Below are 21,909 nucleotides of genomic sequence, written 5' to 3'. Positions count from 1 at the left end.
TTACTCAGCAGTCTCCCGTGAGGCACCTTGTCAAAGGCCTTTTGGAAGTCAAGATAGATAACATCCATTGGCTCTCCTTGGTCGAGCCTATTTGTTATCTCTTCAAAGAACTCTAACAGGTTTGTCAGGCACGACCTCCCCTTACTAAATCCATGCTGACTTGTCCTAATCCGACCCTGCGCTTCCAAGAATTTAGAAATCTCATCCTTAACGATGGATTCTAGAATTTTGCCAACAACCGAGGTTAGGCTAATTGGCCTATAATTTTCCATCTTTTTTCTTGTTCCCTTCTTGAACAGGGGGTTACAACAGCGATTTTCCAATCCTCTGGGACTTTCCCTGATTCCAGTGACTTTTGAAAGATCATAACTAACGCCTCCACTATTTCTTCAGCTATCTCCTTTAGAACTCTAGGATGTAGCCCATCTGGGCCCGGAGATTTATCAATTTTCAGACCTTTTAGTTTCTCTAGCACTTTCTCCTTTGTGATGGCAACCATATTCAACTCTGCCCCCTGACTTTCCTGAATTGTTGGGATATTACTCATGTCTTCTACTGTGAAGACTGACGCAAAGTACTTATTAAGTTCCTCAGCTATTTCCTTGTCTCCCATCACTAGATTACCAGCGTCATTTTGGAGCGGCCCAATGTCTACTTTTGCCTCCCGTTTGTTTTTAATGTATTTAAAGAAACTTTTACTATCATTCCTAATGTTACTGGCTAGCCTACCTTCATATTTGATCCTCTCCTTCCTTATTTCTCTCTTTGTTATCCTCTGTTTGTTTTTGTAGCCTTCCCAATCTTCTGACTTCCCACTACTCTTTGCCACATTATAGGCTCTCTCTTTTGCCTTGATGCATTCCCTGACTTCCTTTGTCAGCCATGGCTGCCTAATCCTCCCTCTGATAACCTTTCTTTTCTTTGGGATGAACCTCTGCACTGTGTCCTCAATTACTCCCAGAAACTCCTGCCATTGCTGTTCTACTGTCTTTCCCACTAGGCTCTGCTTCCAGTCGATTTTCGTCAGTTCCTCCCTCATGCGCCTGTAATTACCTTTATTTAACTGTAAAACCTTTACATCTGATTCTACCTTCCTTCTTTCAAATTGAAGACTGAATTCTACCATATTATGATCACTGCTTCCTAAGTGTTCCCTTACTTTAAGATATTTTATCAATTCTGGCTCATTACATAACACTAAGTCCAGAATAGCCTGTTCCCTCGTGGGCTCCATCACAAGCTGTTCCAAAAAGCCATCCTGTAAACATTCAATGAATTCCCTTTGTTTGGGTCCACTGGCACCATTATTTACCCAGTCCACCTGCATATTGAAGTCCCCCATGATCACTGTGACCTTGCCTTTCTGACATGCCCTTTCTATTTCGTGGTGCATTTTGTGCCCCTGGTCCTGACCACTGTCAGGAGGCCTGTACATAACTCCCATTATGGTTTTTTTGCCTTTGTGGTTCCTCAACTCTACCCACACAGACTCCACATCGTCTGACCCTATGTCGTTTAGTGCTATTGATTTAATTTCATTTCTAATTAACAAGGCAACCCCGCCCCCTCTACCCACCTCTCTGTCTTTTCGATAGGTTGTAAATCCCTGGATGTTTAACTGCCAGTCCTGAACCCCCTGCAACACGTCTCTGTGATGCCTACCACATCATACCTGCCAGTCACAATCTGGGCCACAAGCTCATCTACCTTGTTCCGTACACTGCGGGCATTTAAATATAGCACCTTTAATTCCCTATTGACTGTCCCTTTTTGTTTTCTTAGTGTGGTGGACCTTGGTTTACTGAGCCTTTCCATACACTGTGTCATATTTTGTGAGATGGGGACTATCGTAACCTCTCCTGAGCTCTGTCTTTTCGTGATTTTTTGTAATCCTAAGCAGCTACGCTTCCCACTGATTCCTTCACCTCTTGGTTCCCTGACTTTCCCTTCCCCCCCCAATCTCTAGTTTAAAGTCCTATTGACCACCCTATTTACTCTTTTCGCCAGAACATTGGTCCCAGCTCGGTTCAGGTGGAGACCATCCCAACTGTATAGGTCCTCCCTGTCCCAAAACTGATGCCAGTGTCCCATGAAAAGGAACCCCTCTTTCCCACACCACTCTTTCAGCCACGTGTTAACTTCCCTTATTCTTGCCTCCCTATGCCAATTTGCACGTGGCTCGGGCAGTAATCCAGAGATTATGACCCTTGAGGACCTGTTTTTTAATTTGAATCCTAGCTCTTTATAATCTCTAAAAAGGTCCTCTTTCCTAGACTTGCCTATGTTGTTGGTACCGACATGGACCACAACAACTGGATCCTCCCCCTCCCTCTCCAATATCCTTTCAAGCCGGTCAGAGATGTCCCGCACCCTAGCACCGGGCAGGCAACATACCATGCGGGACCCTCTATCCTGCTCACAAAGGATACTATCTATCCCTCTGATAATAGAATCCCCAACAACTACAACTTGCCTATTTACATCCTCCCCTTGAATGGCCTGCTGAACCATGGTGCCTTGGTCAGCTGACTCATCCTTCCTGCAGCCCTGTTCGCCATCCACACAGGTAGCAAGTGCCTCGTACCTGTTGGACAGGGTCAAGGGCTGAGGCTCCTGAGTTCCTGACCGCTGGTTCCCTTTACCTGCCTGACTTGCAGTCACACCCTGCTGTCCCTGGCCACTGGCAGGATTTAAACTATTTACTCTGACAGGTGTGACTACCTCCTGAAACAAAGTGTCCAGGTAAGCCTCCCCCTCCCGGATGTGCCTCAGTGTGTGAAGCTCAGACTCCAGCTCATCAACTCTGAGCCGGAGTTCTTCGAGCAACCAACACTTACTGCAGATGTGGTCGCTGCAGCTCGCAATGGGATCTGCCTGCTCCCACATCAAGCAGCTTAAGCACATCACCTGACCAGCCATCTCTAATTAATTAATTTGTTTAATTTAAGTTTACGAGTTTTAAATTTGGGGCAGATTGGTTATCAACCAATCAGATCACAGCTTCCCTCTGACGTCACTTTTGAAAAAAAAGTGGAAAACAGGAAGTTACCGTTAGGTCTGTATACTCACCCAGAGACTGCTCCTCCTCCTCTGAACGGCTCCCGAAAGTAGGCCTCGATCCCCGGGTTAAAGTGAGTTTTTATACTCACCCAGAGACTGCTCCTCCTCCTCTGAACGGCTCCCGAAACTAGGCCTCGATCCCCGGGTTAAAGTGAGTTTTTATACTCACCCAGAGACTGCTCCTCCTCCTCTGAACGGCTCCCGAAAGTAGGCCTCGATCCCCGGGTTAAAGTGAGTTTTTATACTCACCCAGAGACTGCTCCTCCTCCTCTGAATGGCTCCCGAAACTAGGCCTCGGTCCCCGGGTTAAAGTGAGTTTTTATACTCACCCAGAGACTGCTCCTCCTCCTCTGAACGGCTCCCGAAACTAGGCCTCGATCCCCGGGTTAAGTGAGTTTTTATACTCACCCAGAGCCTGCTCCTCCTCCTCTGAACGGCTCCCGAAACTAGGCCTAGATAATAGATAAATTATACTGATGTTACCCCCCCCCCCCAATGTCAGAAGCAAAGGCTACAGAGCTCATCAGTCAACCCTGCTATCCAAAGTAGATATCCATCTGTCACATTGAGTTGCGAGATGCTCATGTGGATTTATGGCCACTGTGTGTGAGAGAAGGGAGTGAAGCTCATTAACAGGCACTCACGTGAGGGGATGTGCACGGGCGGATGTCCCCTGTGTTGGGAGCCTTCTGGGTCAGGGGAATTTCAGGACTCATCAAAGCTGACATTTCTGTTTCTTTCCTTTCAGTTTTTGGATAGAGAGGACCATGGAGCTAGTCAAGCTGGAAGTGCTATTGCCAGCAGTGAACCAACAGCAATGATGTCAATGTGCAGCTGCATTTGGACAGGACCGGCGCACTGCAGAGAAGAGGATGGCTGGTCCTGCAGAGTGAGCGGGGGCAAGGTCACACTTGGAGGTGGCTCGGTGGAGACACTACCAGTCATGTGTGTACTGGAGGAGAACATCACACCTCCAGATGTTGGAAATCCAGTGCCGGAGAAGACTGCATCTGTCCAGAGGGACAGTAGACCACCATTGTCAGGTGATGCAGCAGTTGTCGCCTCATGGACTAGGAGGTCACCCATTTCCTATGGACCTGAAAGCAACAGCTCGGAGGGCTGCACAGTGACCTCTGTGGCATCTCCCAGACCACCAGACATAAATGCATAAGAGGGGTGACTGATGAGCTATTTTTGAAGGCTCACCAGTACATCAACTTTAACTGGGACCAAGTGAGCCAGAACGCCAGGGCCATAGGCTTCGGCCACTTGGCACGCTTGCCCCAAGTGCAGAGTCTGATTGACTGCACGCATGTGGCTCTGCATTCCCCATGGTGGCATGGTTGTCAATGTGCGGATCATAGAAATTACAGTACAGAAGGAGGCCATTCGGCCCATCGAGTCTGCACTGGCTCTTGGAAAGGAGTGAGCGTCATCAGCTCAGGCATCACACCGGCAGGCTGTGCCCACTCATGGTGATTGTGCTCGAGTTTGTCCTGCAATGAGACAGATGGGGAGAATATAAGCAGGAAATATGCCAGGTCAAATGGCAATAAAATCTGGCATGTGTTGAGGTGAGTGGAAGAAGGCATATGAGGAGAATAGGAGCCACTCTTCTACCGGTGGGATAATGGGGAAGGGGGTGGTTGGAAAACAAGTGTTGGGACGCCATGAGGTGGCTGGGAATGAGATCACCATGGAAGTGTGATAGGTGTGTTAATGGGTGCAGGTGTACACATGAGAAGCGTGTCTTACCCTAGTTGTATGAAGAAGGTCACTCATCTTCTTCCTGCACTGGATCCCTGTCCTCACTACCCCTGCCACGGCCTCCATGCGGGATTGGTCACCTTGCTGACTGGTCGCCTACCTGTGGAGGGTAAAGGCTGTCGTGCCTCTGCTCCACCCCCATCCAGCATCTTGGTCAGGGCTCTCTCTGAGAATGGTGGGGCTGTCGTCCTGGCTGCCATTCCCCTGAGTGGATTTGAAACAACTGCTGGGGAGGCATTTAAAAGGTGCGCACCCCAAACCCCAATTGCTGAGATCAAATAATAGGACCGAGTGAATCAGGGACAGGCTGCTACGAGCGCAGCGTGAATCTCGTGGAAATTTTGTTTTCACAAAGTGGCAGATAATACGGCGATTGTTCTCGCCGATGGCACTGGCAGGATTCTCTTCAATTTTCTCACCAAAATCGACACTTCAAAAAATATCGGAAGATTCCGCCAATAGTTTCAACTTGGCGTTAGCTACTCTCACTGTTACTATTTGACCGATTTACGGATTTATTATGAGTTGTCTACCTCTCCAGTATATTCCATTGTCTTTCAGCACTGTCAAGAGCTTAATCCAGACAAACTGATTGAATGCTTTTTCAAAATTGACAAAACAAATACACACTTCCTGTCCAAACTCTAAAAGGCACTCACTCAGTCATCTGATAATGCTGATTTCCTCATTCATCCCTCTTCCTCCCTAGATTATAAACTGGCCACTTTCACCATCGGTTTAAGAATAAAAATAATTTATGACACTGCTTAAGGGCGGCACGGTAGCACAGTGGTTAGCACTGTTGCTTCACAGCTCCAGGTGCTCAGGTTTGATTCCTGGCTCGGATCACTGTCTGTGCGGAGTCTACATGTTCTCCCTGTGTCTGTGTGGGCTTCCTCCGGGTGCTCCGGTTTCCTCCCACAAGTCCCGAAAGACGTGCTTCTTAGGTAATTTGGACATTCTGAATTCTCCCTCTGTGTACCCGAACAGGCCCCAGAGTGTGGCGACTAGGGAATTTTCACAGAAACTTTATTGCAGTGTTAATGTAAACCTACTTGTGACACTAATAAAGATTATTATTTTTAATTTCCAGGCCAGGATCTACAGTACTCTGCTGGATGTTGTAACAGCGTTGCTGCAGGAAGCATGTTAAAGGTGGAAACTGATCACCATCGTCCAGTAAAGCCCATATGCAAGTTTCACGGTGGGAAGGGACCAATAGAGTCAATTCAATCATCTAGTTCTCTGGAATCTGGCTGAGAGTGAAGATGCAGTTTGTTGATTTCAATCAAGGAGAAGGCTTCTCTCCAGTCATCGCCACCTTGACATGATGGAGGGGCTAATTTATTCTGATGATCCTTTGAGTGATGCCTTCAGGAGCTCCTTGCTCATGGTTGGACCATCCAGGGCAGGAAGATATGCTGGAAAAAATGCAGTCCTAAATGTCTTCAATAGTAGAACAAGCAGAGGAAGACCATGCATCACTTTGTTTAACATAGGGGTGTCAGCATTGTTAATTGATTCTCAGATCTCAGTGTCTGGGTCCACATTGCCATTACATCCTTCATCTGCCTTCTCAGCTGTCTGAGCATCAACTGCCAATGCTGACACCCCTATGTCAAAGTGATGCACGGATGTCTACCAAGGTTCTGTCAAAGATCTATAGGTTGAGAATCAACCATTTCAGTCACGCCCATGGCAGAAACCTACGACTCTAAATAGACATCACCCTCTACGAGAGTCAGCTGCCACCACCAACCATACAGTGTGCTCTTTGTTTTTATATTTCTTACACAGAAAATCAATCGTGGCATCAAACCCAAACTGGGAATGCTCATATCCCATAGGTAACGTTTGAAATAGAATCATGGAATCCCTGCAGAAGGAGGCAATTCAGTCCATCGAGTCTGCACTGACCCTCAAAAGGAGCACCTTACATACCACTCCCCTGCCTATGCCTGCAACCCCACCAAACCATTGAACAGGAAGAGGCAATTTAGTATTGCTAATCCACCTAACTTGTACATCTTTGAACTGTGGGAGGAAACCGGAGCACTCGGTGGAAACCCTCGCAGACACAGGGAGAATGTTCAAACTCTGCACAGTCACCCGAGGCCGGAATTAAACCCTGATCTTTAGTTGTGTGAGGCAACAGTGCTAACCAATGTGCCACCGTGCTGTCCCTAAAATAATTGAGAGAGGTGGATACTCAGCGAGACGTTGGTATCCTCGTGCATCAGGATACAGGCACAGCAGGCAGTAAAGAAGGCAAATGGTATGTTGGCCTTCATAGCAAGAGGATTTGAGGAGAGCAATAGAGATGTTTTACTGCAATTGCATAGGGCTTTAGTGAGGCCTTACCTGGAGTATTGTGTGCACTTTTGGTGTTCTTATCTGAGGAAGGTTGTTCTTGCTATGGAGGGAGTGCAACAAATGTTTACCAGGCTAATTCCCGGGATGGCTGGACCATCATACGAGGAGAGACTATGTCAGTTAGGATTATATTCATTCGAATTTAGATGAGTGAGTGGGGATCTCATTGAAACTTACAAATATCTAACAGGATTAGACAGGATAGATTCAGAAAGAATGTTCCCGATGGCGGGGTGGTCCAGAACTAGGAATTATAGTTTGTGGAAAAGGGGTAAACCTTTTAGGACTGAGGTGAGGAGAACTTTCTTCACCCAGTGACTGGTGAATCTGTGGAATTCACAACCATGAAAGGTATTTGAGGCCAAAACTTGTGTAATTTCAGGAAGGAATTAGATATAGCTTTTGGGGATAAAGGAATCAAGGGATATGGGGGGGGGGAAGGTGGGATCAGGGTATTGAACTTGATGATCAGCCATGATCATAATGAATGGCAGAGAAGGCCCGAAGGGCTGAATGGCCTCTTCCTGCTTCTATTTTCTATGTTTCTATGTTTATTAAGCACAGCAATGCATCACCTCGCAAGCCAATCTGTCCAGGGTGTATGATAGATATTTCTTGAAGAGGGAGCCAAGGAACAGCAAACAACAACAGGTTTCCCAGGAAATCAGCAGCTATGAGGTAGTGACCCTGTGGCAAATGTGTGTAACAGCTCAGCTGAAGAACAGGTGAGTGTAGGAAAATCTGGTGGGCACCTTTTCAGGCAGATTTTAAACAGACGTCCAGCAATCACGCCCAAAACACGTGGAGGGTTTTTTAAATATCAAAACTCTGTCTAGTTGTGGCGCTCCAACTGCAAATTTCCAGTCAGTTTTTGTGGAGACAAAGTGAGATAGTGTAATAATTGCAGTCTGGTATGCTAAAGTAACAAAGGAGTAAATTCTGCAGAAAAATATTTATTTCATGTCATGTGAAACTTATTTCCTGTCACTTTGCTTTAACAGTCCATGTGCTTTCTTTTGTTGCACAAAGTAGGCTGGTAGTCTCTTTAATGTAGACGACTGAAGGGTACTTAGATGACTACAGGAATTGATAAAGTTATTGTCCAGGGTAAGGTGGTATAGCCTTAATATTAGAACTATGCCGTTCAGAGGTGATGCCAGCAATCACTTCTTCACACATAGGATAGTGAAAATCTGGAACTTGCTTCTCCAAGAAGCTGGTTGAGATGAGGTCATTTGAAAATTTCAGAACTGTGGTTGTTAGATTTTTATTCGGCAAGAGTATTGGATGTGTAACAATGGTGGACAAAATAGCCATGATCGAAAACAAAACCAGAAAATGCTGGAGAGACTCAGGTGGTCTGGCAACATGTGTGGAGAGAGAAACAAGAGTTAACATTTTGAGCCTGTCTGACTCTTCTTCAGATCTAATTGAATGTAACGAGCGAGGCTTATTCACGTTCCTATGTCTTAGAACTACGCTTCCTATAGGAAAGATCCATACCTGCATGGTTTCCGACCTGAAAATGTGAAATATGATGTGAGAGCTTTACCACGGTATTCACACGAGTAAAATAAGCACCACACATTTAAATTGTTGCCTTATAAATTTCCTCACATAGCCTTAAGAATTTTGAGTCAGTCAGCCTACTTGCCACCCTGTTTCTATTGCATAAGAGGCTCTTACATCGCCATCAGGGCCTTGCAAAATCAAGGACTTAACATTTAAAAAAAAGGAAAGTTCTATATTATATATAGCGTTTATAAACTGAAGGTTTATAAGTTGGAGCTGATCTTATTTGAATTTGAACATTTCCAGACTCGATTTAGGAGTGACAGGGCACTTCGGGAAGATTAATTATTTTTGCTGGTGAAATGATTAATTATAACAGAATTTAATCTGAAAATATCTTTCAAGGATTTTATTAATCTTCCATTTTTTACTGGAGCTGTGAGGTGGCAATAAATATCTCCACAGAAGCAGGCAATCCCCAAGTCTAAACAATCCTGGCTCCCAAAGATTCATCACCTTTTATCTCCAAGGACAGGACAGAGAGGGAAGAATACTAACTGAATCGAGAGGTTGGATGAGGTGTCAGATAGCATAGATTTAGCATAGAACAGTACAGCACAGAACAGACCCTTCGGCCCTCGATGTTGTGCCGAGCAATGATCACCCCACTTAAACCCACGTAACCCAACAATCCCCCATTAACCATACACTACGGGCAATTTATCATGGCCAATCCACCTAACCCGCACATCTTTTGGACTGTGGGAGGAAACCGGAGCACCCGGAGGAAACCCACGCACAGACGGGGAGGACGTGCAGACTCCACACAGACAGTGACCCAGCCGGGAATCGAACCTGGGACCCTGGAGCTGTGAAGCATTGATGCTAACCACCATGCTACCGTGAGGCCCCCGTGAGATAGATTGTGGTCACGGACGTAAACTTCCAGATGGCATACATTTTCGTTTATCTTCAGTCATACCCATTTAGTATGGCAAAATTGAATCTTTCTTTCAGTTTTGTTCATTCTCTTCACTTGTTTACTTTCTCCTTTCCTTTTCCTCCCATGACAATCTTATCATTAATGCAGCTCCCCTTAAAATATTACATGTGCATAGTTTGGATTTCAAGTTTCTCTTCCTTTCAGTACAAGAGTGAAAGAGAGCTATTTGCACACGTTCACTAGTTCACCCACTATCCATGTACAAAATGACATTTGTTATGTGTTCCTGGGACATAGGGGCAACTGCAAGGCTAACATTTATTACAGTTTCCGACGATGGTGGTGAGCTGTCTTCTTGAACTGCTGCCTTCCATCTGGTATAGGTACAGCCAAAAGTGCTGCTAGGAAGGGATCTCCAGGATTTTGGCTCAACAGCAATTAAGGACCAGCAATATAGTTCCAGGTCAGAATGGTATATGGAGCGGAATTCTCCCTTTGGGGCACTAAGTACTCATTCCTGCTGGAAAATGGGTGCGAATCACTCCAGACTTTTTCCTCGAAAGTCCGGGGTGATTCCCCGTTCTCCAGGGGGCTCGCAGGCCTCCGGCATATGTCCTGCAGCTCTGGCTGCTGGTGGGGCCCTGCTGGGCAGACCGCACGGCTGTGCATGTGCATGGTGGCCGCGACTCTGTGTTCCTGCCAGGTAGAACCTCATTAGAACCACGCCGGCGGAACTCGATGGGCACTCGGCCCGTCGAGTGCGGAGAATCACCGGGGGGTGGCCTTTTCCAACGGCTCCAACCGGCGTCACATTGATGGCGAGTGAATGGCATGGGGGGGGCCTTTTTTGGGTAATTCTCTGCCCCCGCGCTGGGCGCGAGGAAAACATGTATGGGTGCTAAGAGCAATGAACAAGGAAAAGTACATCACAGGAAGAGGCCCTTCGGCCTTCCACACCTGCACCGACCATGTAAAACCTTTTACACTTCTGGAGCCCATATCCGGCTATTCCCATGCTATTCATGTATTTGTCAAGATGCCCATTAAACAAAACTATCGTCCCTGCTTCCCTCACCTCCTCCAGCAGTGAGCTCCAGGCACCCACTACCCTCTGTGTAAAAAAAAACTCCCTCACATAACTCAAAACTGTGCCCCTTGCACCTTAAACCTATGCCCCCTCGGAATTGACTCTTCCACCCTGGGAAAAGCTTCTGACTATCCACTCTGTTCATGCCCCTCATAACTTTGTAGACTTCTATCAGGTTGCCCCTCAAACTCTGTTGTTCCAGTGAGAACAAACAGAGTTATCTAACGTCTCCTCATACCTAATGCCCTTCATAACAGGCAACATCCTGGTAAACCTCTTCTGTACCCATCCAAAGTACACATTCGACAAGATTCTCAGAAACAAGTTACAAATCGGCTTTGGATCAACTGAAATGGAAGTGAATCATGGGGGCAAATTATCCAAGGTCATTATTCCCAACACATGACCTTTATCACCTGAAAGGACAGGTACAGCAGGTGCATGGGGACATGACCATCTGCAGGTTCCTTTCCAAGTCATACCACCACCCTGACTTGGAAATACATTGCATTCCGTAATCATTGCTGAAACTGTCTCCCTAACTAACTGTGGATGTACCTACAACAAATAGATGACAGCTTCTCAAGAAGGTGGTTCACCACCATCTTCTCACGGGTAAATATCGGGTAAATATCGCTGGGCATTAAATTCTTAATTTTCAATGGGCAATTAATTCTTGCCTTTCTGGTAATGCCTACATCCTGTGAAAATATTTTTAATACGTCATTATTAGCAAAAATGGGTGCTTGTGTGAATACAACAAACATTCTAATGCTGATAACGGAAATGTGTTTGAGAGAAAATTGCAGGATTGAGGACAATAAACAGGAAGGATCATACTGGAATGGTGAAAAGAGTGAAATCCTTTGGAAAAGCCAATCAATTACCAGCTTTTTCCAAAATTGAAAGCCAAGGGCCTTAACAGGCAACATTGAAGCAAAAGAATACCTAAGCCATGAATCCAAGGGCAAGAAACAGAGTCCAGAAAGCAAACTCCTTTTGAAGGCAGCTGAAGAGGAGATGATGCTGCATGAGCCTTTCAGTCAGCATTGCACCATGCTTGCATGGAGGTGCAGCCAAGGTTCAGGCTGCTGCTGATCAGTAATTCTTCACGACAGTGGGGCCACAGTTGCAGTGCGTGAAAATCGGAGATGGGCTGCAACACAAACTTTGATTTCCTGGCCCATGTTCAGTTCAAATAAAGCTCACCAATGGGAGTGTAGTGCGAGTGAATGCATCCTTTAATTTGCATATATTGTTGGCACTATGATACAAAATCCTTTTTCTCTAAGATGCTGTTTATATCATTTGTGTCCAACCACATAAATAGCCCATTCCAATTCTCTTCCTACACCTAGTGGTGCACCAAGGAAGCCTTTTGTCAGCTTCCGTAGTTAGTAATTCATGGAACTGGTGACTAGTCTATCACATGGGACTTATAGCTTGAAGGTGCACCACTCCACATCAAGCATGGAGTGTCAATTGCATTCTCATCATTAGAATGTTTGTTGCATTCACACAAGCACCCATTGATACTACACGAGGAGTCTCCCACACCACCAACCATTGACGTGTTTGGATGGGATTTGCAGGTTGACAGTCAAGCCTGTTTGACCATTTTGAACATGCTTTCCTTGCCTATCAAGTCCTGGGATGGGACCTGCACATGGAGCTTCTGGCTCAGAGACAGGGACACTCGCTACCCACTGCCCCACAAGACCTTTGCATAAATAGTAACTGCAGTGTAAATGTTTGAATGGTTCTAAACTTCAATAGCCATTTAAGTAATCATTTGTCTTGATGAATTTACCTGGAGCTGCGAGACAGCCATTGCTGAAGGAAATATCGTCAATGGCAAGCACTTCACTGGGTTGATTATTGGCAAAAATACTGCCCTGAAGAACAACCTGTACATGTATACAGTAAATACAAAGTTAAAACTGATAATCCTGCAAAAACAAAGACACTGCAAATATAAAACACATGTACACAATAAAAAAAGCTTTGTAAAAGTGCATCAACGTTCTCAAAGTCAATTTTGAATGAACGCTTAGCTTCCTTTATTTTTAAAAATAAATTTAGAGTACCCAATTATTTTTTACAATTAAGGGGCAATTTAACGTGGCCAATCCACCTACCCTGCACATCTTTGGGTTGTGGGGGCGAAACCCAAGCAGACACGGGGAGAATGTACAAACTCCTCACAGACAGTGACCCAGGGCCGGGATTCGAACCCAGGTCCTCAGTGCCGTAGGCAGCAATGCTAACCACTGTGCCACTGTGCTGCCCCTATCTTCCTTTATTTTAATAACTAAACTCTGCTGATGCTGAAATTGAATTATGGTTCTTAAAGCAACTTATTATGAATAAATTATAAATCAGCAGATTAATCACAAGTTTTGGCTAAAGTCATAACCCATGAGTTACCTAAAATTTTTGTAATTGACTCCCATTTTCTTCACTTAATAAATGTTTTTAAAGTTTGTCATAAAAGTTTTAATAAAGGGGCAGCAGGGTAGCATGGTGGTTAGCATAAATGCTTCACAGCTCCAGGGTCCCAGGTTCGATTCCCGGCTGGGTCACTGTCTGTGTGGAGTCTGCACGTCCTCCCCCTGTGTGCGTGGGTTTCCTCCGGGTGCTCCGGTTTCCTCCCACAGTCCAAAGATGTGCGGGTTAGGTGGATTGGCCATGCTAAATTGCCCGTAGTGTCCTAATAAAAGTAAGGTTAAGGGGGGGGGTTGTTGGGTTACGGGTATAGGGTGGATACGTGGGTTTGAGTAGGGTGATCATGGCTCGGCACAACATTGAGGGCTGAAGGGCCTGTTCTGTGCTGTACTGTTCTATGTTCTATGTTCTAAAACTTAATAATAGTAATAAAAGGTTTTAAAATTCTTTCAAATGATGTGGGCAGTATTTGTTGCCCATCCCTAATTGCCCTTGAACTGAGTGGTTTGCTAGACAATTTCAGAGGGCAGAGGGCAATTATGAGTCAACCACATTGCTGTGAACCTACTATAAAATTCCAGATTTTATTAACTTGGACCTAACATTGCACACTTAGGTTTTTTTTTAAATTCAAGAGATGTTGGTGTTGCTGGCTGGGCCAGCAGCATTTATTGCTCGTCCTTAATTGCCCCTGAGCTGAGTGCTAAGAGGGAACCACATTGCTGGAGACCGGAAGTCACATGTAGGCCAGACCGGAGAAGGGTGGCAGATTTCCTTCTTTAAAGGACATTAGTGAACCAGTTGTGTTTTTCCGGCTATTGGCAATCGTTTTATGATCATTATTAGACTTTTAGTTCAGATTTTTTCATCCCCTCAACTCAAGTCGCAGTCCCAGTCCCAACTCTCATTTCAGTCCGTGTCCTTCGGCCTTCACGAACGACTCCGCCACGTCCAAATCTCAAAATAGAAATCCCTCGAGTTGTGCGTCACTCTCAACTTCGCAGGGTAGACCACTCCAAACCTCACACCGCTGCTGCACAATGCTGCCTTCACCCATCTGAAGGCCTCTCACCAATTCTGCCGTCAAGCCCTGATATATTCGTATACCAACGCCTTCCCCTCTCACCTCTGCTTCGTCCAACTCAGGACCTTCTCCTTCACATAAAGCCTATGGAAGCAGATTATCACCGCCCTTAATGGCTAATTTGCTTTCGGCTTTGGCCTGAGCGAACAATGTGTCCTATCCAAGTTGTATCGGGAGCATTCTTCCCCTCCCCACCAGCCCTGGCAACACCTTTGCAAAGTACTCGGTTGGCCTTGGACCCTCCAGTCCCTCTGGCAGGCCCACGATCTGTCTATTTTTCTGCCCCGATGTTTTCCAGGTCCTCCACCTTAGCTGTGAGCACTTTCTTGGCCTCCGCCACCCCCCGCAGCTCTTCACCCATCGAGGTGAACTGGTCACTGTGTTGCGACAGAGCCTCCTCCACCCCCTTCAACTCTCCTTGCTCCCCCGCACCTAGACCGATGTCTTCAACACTGACACCTTTCCCAGTGCAATCGCCTCCTCCACCCACTCTTTCATTGTGGCCATCATCTCCCTCTGCAGCACCTCCATATGCTTGGCAAACTGCCTCTCAAATTCCCCTGCCATCACCTCGATCAGAGTTTCCACTGTGAGGGGAGCGGCCCCACCCAGCGACCCAACCTCCGCCAGCATTCTTCCTGACGGCCTCACCAACTCTCTCGATGGTGGATGTTCGCTCGCCCCCTTCTTCCCAGTGCCCTTTTCATGGGTCTTTGACATCTCACACCTTGCTTATACCATCCCACACCAGCTCCTTCAAAAACTGCCCCTGGCACCAGGCAAAAAGTCTAAAAACCAGAGGCTTGAGCAGGAGCCACCTAACGTGCGACCTCCATCTACATGCCGCCACCAGAAGTCTCCACAATGCATCACCGTGGGCAGCACGGTAGCATAGTGATTAGCACAATTGCTTCACAGCTCCAGGGTCCCAGGTTCGATTCCGACTTGGGTCACTGTCTGTGCGGAGTCTGCACATCCTCCCCGTGTGTGCGTGGGTTTCCTCCGGGTGCTCCGGTTTCCTCCCACAGTCTAAAAATGTGCGGGTTAGGTGGATTGGCCATGATAAATTGCCCTTAGTGTCCAAAATTGCCCTTAGTGTTGGGTGGGGTTACTGGGTTAAGGGGATAGGGTGGCGGTGTTGACCTTGGGTAGGGTGCTCTTTCCAAGAGCCGGTGCAGACTCGATGGGCCGAAGGGCCTCCTTCTGCACTGTAAATTCTATGAAAATTCTATGATCTTGGCTTTGGGTCTCCTCAGGAATCGAGGGTACAAGGTCAGTCGGGCAGGCAGGCAGCTTATAGGTGGAAAACAGATAAGTGCCACAACAGATGGATCTCTTGAACCTGAATCCGAAAGGAAGGTCCAGCGTTGGGGGAAAGGCATAAGTCCCAACATCCAAACCCCTCAGCCTCCTCCACAAGTGGACCTGTCAGAAAAGGTTTAAAAGCTTGAGTGGAGGCACTGACCTGAAATTTGCTTCTGCTGTTTATTGTGATTACTTCTCTGGTCCATTGGCTCTCCTGTCGAACCGTCCGCTTCCAAAGTTCAATGAAAGTTCCACGAGGGGGCTGGCACAAGCCAACTTTTAGTGTTCCACTCACTCGACCAAAATGATAATAAAACTTCATCTATCATGAAAAAGGCAACGTTCAATCATAAAAATGTGCAACATTCATTTAATTTCCAATAATTTTGAAGAGAAAATTAAATCAGAAAATTAGAGGGCAGCATTAAAATTTTTCATGCTGCCCTCTAAATTTCTGCAAAATAAATCCTACCTGGCAATTATCTTTTGGTGGAAGGAAAACAACACTTCGTAGAGTTGCGAAATGCTTTGGATCACCTTCATTTAAGACAACTAGATAATAAGCTGTAAAACAAAAAGCGATTATTCATTGCTCCTTTACCCAATAAGTAAATTCTAATATTGTAGTTCTCCCAATGACTTCTTGCAGTGAGTTGGAGGATACGCTTTTTTCCAAGTTGGGACAGCTAAATCCTCACAGCGACCATCCCACTCACTCCCAGGAGAGCCAGCAGTTGACCTTAGCCAAGAACAAGATTTTTCTCTATCATTTTGCCCTTTCAGTTAAGGCTGAGATAGACAGATTTGTGGTCTCTCAGAGAATCAATGGATAAGGAGAGTAGGTGGGAAAGTAGAGTTGAAGTCCATGATTGTCCATGATCGTATTGAATGGCAGAGCAAACTCGAAGGGGTGAATGGCCTCCTGCTCCTATTTTCTATGTCTCTATGAAAGGCCATACAGTCTACTCCAACTCTGATTTTTTCGTCTTCTCGTGTTCCTGTTGGATCCCTCTGCTTCTCCTCCTTCAATGCATTCTTTGTTCAACAATTTATCTCCCCTCCGCCCCATAACATGGTGCCTCTCTCTCTCGTCTTCCTCTCCAGATTTGCTGTGCAGAGGGTCTCTCTTTCTATCCCCGTCTCTTTTCAAATATAATAGATCTCTGCCTCTTTCATACCCGCCTCCAGAATAGTTTCTGTCTTTTTCTCCCCACCCGACCCAAAAGGATACCTTTCCCTGCCTTCCCTCAGTTGAGCTTGATGCACTATCAATTACTACAAAGACAAGAGTAGTGAATAATCGGTCTTTATTAAGCTAAGATGTGTGGCCTCCTGTAGCTGCTACCAGAATGGGAGCAGCTCCGGTGAGCACACACATTTATACACCGCCTACTGGGCGGAGCCAGCAGGCAGGGATTTACCCCTGTACCTCTAGTACAGGAGCCTTACCGTACTACATCTAATATACAGTTAGTGGTGACTACACACTCACCCCCTGTTAAAAAAGAGTCCAGCGAGGGTGGTGGAAAAATTTGCAGTTCAGTCAAAATATACAAGTTCAGGCAAAATTTACAGGTTCAGTCGGTCGGATACCTTGATCCTCCGCTGTGATCGCCTCGGTCCCGGTGGTGATGCGGGCACTGACTTGGTTACCTGTGACTCCGGGAGCGTGTTGTCCTCGTCTTCATCGCCCCCGACTGGAACTAGTGGGAGGACAGATCGTCCTGAGGTGGGGGCTGAGGTGAGGTGCGCTGGGGGTAGGGTGAGTGGCGCCGTGGCAATCGGAGGAGGGAGTGTCGGGCTGCAGGCCGTGGGTGGGGATCCAGCTAGTACCAGGTCCCGGAGGGACACTGTGTCCTGGCACCTGTCGGGGTGTGCCACTTAGGCGTACTGCGGGTTCGCGTGCAGGAGTTGTACTCTTTCAACCAACGGGTCGGCCTTGTGGGTCCGTACGTGTTTGCGGAGGACGGGTCCAGGAGCTGCCAGCCATGTTGGGAATGAAACCCCGGACTTCCTGGGGAAGGCAAGGAAACATTCATGGGGGGTTTTGTTAGTTGCAGTGCAGAGTAGTGATCGGGTAGAGTGGAGCGCGTCAGGGAGGGCTTCCTGCCAGCGAGAGACCGGGAGATCTTTCGACCGCAGGGCCAGCAGGACGGCCTTCCAGACCATCCCATTCTCCTGCTCCACCTGCCCATTTCCCTGGGGGTTGTAGCTGGTCGTCCTGCTCGAGGCAATGCCCTTGCTGAGTAGGAACTGACGCAGCTCATCGCTCATAAAGGAGGATCCCCGGTCGTTGTGGATGTAAGCAGGGAAACTGAACAGGGCGAAGATGCTGTTGAGCGCTTTAATGACCGTCGCAGAAGTCATATCAGGGCATGGGATGGCGAAGGGGAATCGGGAGTACTCATCGACCACGTTCAGGAAGTACGTGTTTCGGTCGGTGGAGGGGAGGGACCCTTTGAATTCCATGCTGAGGCGTTCAAAGGGGCAGGAGGCTTTCACCAGGTGCGCTCAATCTGGCCGGTAGAAGTGCGGTTTGCACTCCGCGCAAAGCTGGCAGTCTCTGGTGACAGCCCTGACCTCCGCAATGGAGTAGGGCAGCATGTGGGCCTTTATGAAGTGGAAGAATCGGATGACCCCGAGGTGACAGAGATCATTGTGCAGGGCCCGGAGTCGGTCCACTTGTGTGCTGGGACATGTACCTTGGGATGGGGCATCGTGGGGCTCGTTGAGCTTCACGTAGCGATACAAAATCTCGTAATTGTAGGTGGAAAACTCGATCTTCCACCTCAAGATTTTATCATTTTTGATCTTGCCCCACTGTGTATTATTGAACATAAAGGCAACCGACTGTTGGTCAGTGAGGAGTGTGAATCTCCTGCTGGCCAGGTAATGCCTCCAATGCCGCACAACTTCCATGATGGCTTGGGCCTCCTTTTCGACAGAGGAGTGCCGAATTTCGGAGGCACAGAGGGTGCAGGAAAAGAATGCCATGGGCCTGCCCGCCTGGTTGAGGGTGGCAGCCAGAGCTACATCCAATGCATCGCTCTCGACCTGGAAAGGGAGGGACTCATTGACCGCATGCATCGTGGCCTTGGCGATGTCTGCCTTGATGCGGTTGAAGGCCTGGCGGGCCTCAGCCATCAGGGGAAAAACTGTGGAGTGAATGAGTGGGCAGGCCTTGTCCGCATAGTTAGGGACCCACTGGGCATAATAGGAGAAAAACCCCAGGCATCATTTCAGGGCCATGGGGCAGTGGGGGAGGGGGGGGGGGGTTCCATGAGGGGGCGCATGTGGTCGGAGTTGGGCCCTAGAATTCTATTCTCCACAACATAGCCAAGGATGGCTAAGCGGTTGGAGCAGGACACGCACTTGTCCTTATTGTACGTGAGATTAAGGAGTTTGGCAGTGTGGAGAAATTTGCGAAGGTTAGCGTCGTGGTCCTGCTGATCATGGCTGCAGATGGTGATGTTGTCTAGGTACAGGAAGGTGGCCCGCAGTCCGTACCGGTCAACCATTTGGTCCATCTCAGGCTGGAAGACCGTGACCCTGTTAGTGACGCTGAAGGGAACCCTAAGGAAGTGATAGAGGCGACCATCTGCTTCGCACACAGTGTACTGGCAGTCCGCCTTGCGGATGGGGAGCTGGTGGTAGGCAGATTTCAGGTCCACTTTGGAAAGGACCCGGCACTGTGCAATCTGATTGACCATATCAGATATGCATGGGAGGTGGTACGCGTTGAGCTGTGTGTATCGATTGATGGTCTGACTGTAGTCAATAGTCATCCTGTGTTTCTCCCCAGTCTTTACTACGACCACTTGTGCTCTCCAGGGACTGTTGCTGGCCTCAATGATGTCTTCCCGTAGCAGCCACTGGACCTCCGACCTGATGAAGGTCCTGTCCTGGGCACTGTACCGTCTGCTCCTGGTGGCGACGGGTTTGCAATCCGGTGTGAGGTTTGCAAACAAGGAAGGTGGATCGACCGAAGGTGAGGCCGCATATGGTGAGGGGGGGTAGGGGTCCGCCGAATTTTAAAATTAAGCTTTGGAGATTGCATTGGAAGTCCAGGCCGAGTAACAGAGCAGTGCAGAGGGTGGAGAGAATGTAGAGTCGGAAATAGTGCAACTCTATGCCCTGGATGGTGAGGGTCGCGATGCAGTACCCCCGGATTTTCACAGAATGGGATCCGAAGGCCAGGGAGATTCTCTGGGTAATGGGGTGTACCGTGAGGGAGCAGCACCTTACCGTAGTGGTGTGGATGAAGCTTTCTGGGCTCCCGGAGTCAAGAAGGCAGGAAGTCTTGTGCCCATTGATTTTCACCGTAGTCGTTGCGGATGCGAAGTTGTGAGACCGGGACTGGTCGAGGGTGATCGAGGCGAGCTGCGGCTGGTGCTGGTAGGCCCTGGGCTGGTCGGCGGTGGTGGCAGGCGATGAGCGGCCAGACAAAGTTCCCAACGAGCAGGGGTCCTGAGGCACCATCCAAAATGGCGCCGAAGGTGGCGGCGCCCACGGGTCGCACGTGGGGGGTGTAGGAAGGCTGGGCCTAGAAACAGCAGCAATCGACCGGGCCTGGCACACAGCAGCAAAATGTCCCTTCTTTCCGCAGGCCTTGCAGGTTGCACTCCGCGCCGGGCAGAGCTGCTGGGGGTGTTTGGTCTGCCTGCAGAAGTAGCATTTGGGCCCCCCGGGGTTGGCTGGCTGCCGCGCGGCTCAGGCTTGCAGTGGGCTGGGGTCGGTAGCTGGTGGGGCACACGATGTCCACGAGGGTGCCGTGTGGTTGGGATCGTATGTCTGGACGTTATGGGAGGCCACTGTTAGCGAATTTGCGAGTTGCCTGGTTCCCGTAAGGTCAAGCGTACCCCCTTCCATTTGGCGCTGGCGAATGTACGCCGACCCCATGCCCGTAACAAAAGCATCCCTGATTAAAAGTTCTGTATGCTGGACTGCCGAAACTGCCTGGCAATCACAGTTCCTCGCCAGGAAATGCAGGGCACGCCAGAAATCATCTAGGGACTCACCGGGGAGTTGTTGTCTCGTGGACAGGAGGTGCCTGGAGTAGAGTTTGTTAACCGGCCGAAAGAAATGTCCTTTCAGGAGCTCCATTGCTTCAGAGGAAGTGGACACATCCCGGATGAGAGGAAAAATATCAGAGCTCACCCGTGAGTAAAGGACCTGGAGCTTCTGTGCATCCGAGGGTTGTTCAGCCGATGTTCGGAGGTAGCTTTCGAAGCAGGCTAGCTAGTGGTCAAAGGCTGACGTGGCGTTGGCTGCTTGAGGGTGTAGCTGTCGGCTATCAGGCTTGATGCTAAGTTCCATCGTTTCAAAATCTTTGCTCAATAAATTGATGCACTATCAATTACTACAAAGCCGAGAGTAGTGAATAATCGAGACTTTATTGAGCAAAGATGTGTGGCCTCCTGTAGCTGCTACCAGAAAGGGAGCAGCTCCGGTGAGCACACACATTTATACACCGCCTACTGGGTGGAGCCAGGAGGCAGGGATTTACCCATGTACCTCTCGTGCAGGGGCCTTACCATACTACATCTAATATACAGGTACTACATCTAATATACAGTTAGTGGTGACTACCACAGAGCCCTTGCAATCCACTCAAGGGATTGCTTCCTCTCCCTTCAACCTTTCCAACATGCAAATCATATTTCTCTGTCTCCTCTCCTTGAGCACAGCATTAACTATTTGTATAATCATAGCGGGCAAGTCTAATATTTTTAACTTTACCTCAAAAATATGTGGCTGCATTCTCCGTTCCTGAGGCCAGGGGCTGTATTCCTCGTTCGTCGATGCTGAAATCACGTTCAGTGAAAGGCCGGAGAATCCGAGTTCCCGACCAAATCGGGGGCGGCGCCGCTTTCGCGATGCTCCGCCCCCTCCAAAGCGCCGTACTGGGAGAGTACGTCGCGCCACGTATCGGCAGCCTCAGGATATTGTCTGAGGCCCCCCCCCCCCCCCCCCCCCCCCCCCCCAATGCTCCGTCCTCGACCGACTGAGTTTTCGACGGCATGGGTCGCGTATGAATCTCTTCTACCAGATTTACCACCGTTTGTATGGCCAGGGACGGATTGTCTGCTACCCGAACCCTGCATCGGTGTCTAGGTTATTTTCAGTTTCACCGGTTTGGGGCACTCCCCAAACTGTGGTTCATTGTCAGCGTTCCGAGCCACCGCCTGAACAAGTCACTCTTCCTTACGATTCGGCTTCCGCACCACCGGCTATTTGCCTTCCCCTTCCTCGGGATAATTCCCACTCTCAATATGATAAGCTTCGACGGTAGAGGGCGTATATACCTAGCCACTTCACTCCCAATAGAGATTC

General features: G+C 48.2%; 1 protein-coding gene across 1 annotated transcript in view; it reads right to left on the bottom strand.

Moving 5' to 3' along the window:
• malrd1 (MAM and LDL receptor class A domain containing 1) overlaps nucleotides 1-21,909 on the bottom strand; it is a 499,008-nt gene that overhangs the window by 440,399 nt on the left and 36,700 nt on the right. Inside the window, exons 3-5 of the mRNA XM_038796452.1 lie at nucleotides 16,049-16,140; nucleotides 15,737-15,898; nucleotides 12,553-12,649 (exon numbers count right to left, since the gene is read on the bottom strand). Coding sequence (XP_038652380.1) covers nucleotides 12,553-12,649; nucleotides 15,737-15,898; nucleotides 16,049-16,140 — 351 coding nt within the window. The remainder of the gene's footprint in view (nucleotides 1-12,552; nucleotides 12,650-15,736; nucleotides 15,899-16,048; nucleotides 16,141-21,909) is intronic.

This window comes from Scyliorhinus canicula, chromosome 5, assembly GCF_902713615.1.
Source record: "Scyliorhinus canicula chromosome 5, sScyCan1.1, whole genome shotgun sequence".
Taxonomy (NCBI): domain Eukaryota; kingdom Metazoa; phylum Chordata; class Chondrichthyes; order Carcharhiniformes; family Scyliorhinidae; genus Scyliorhinus; species Scyliorhinus canicula.
The sequence above is the reverse complement of the archived record's forward strand: the minus strand, read 5'-3'. Positions and strand labels throughout refer to the sequence as shown.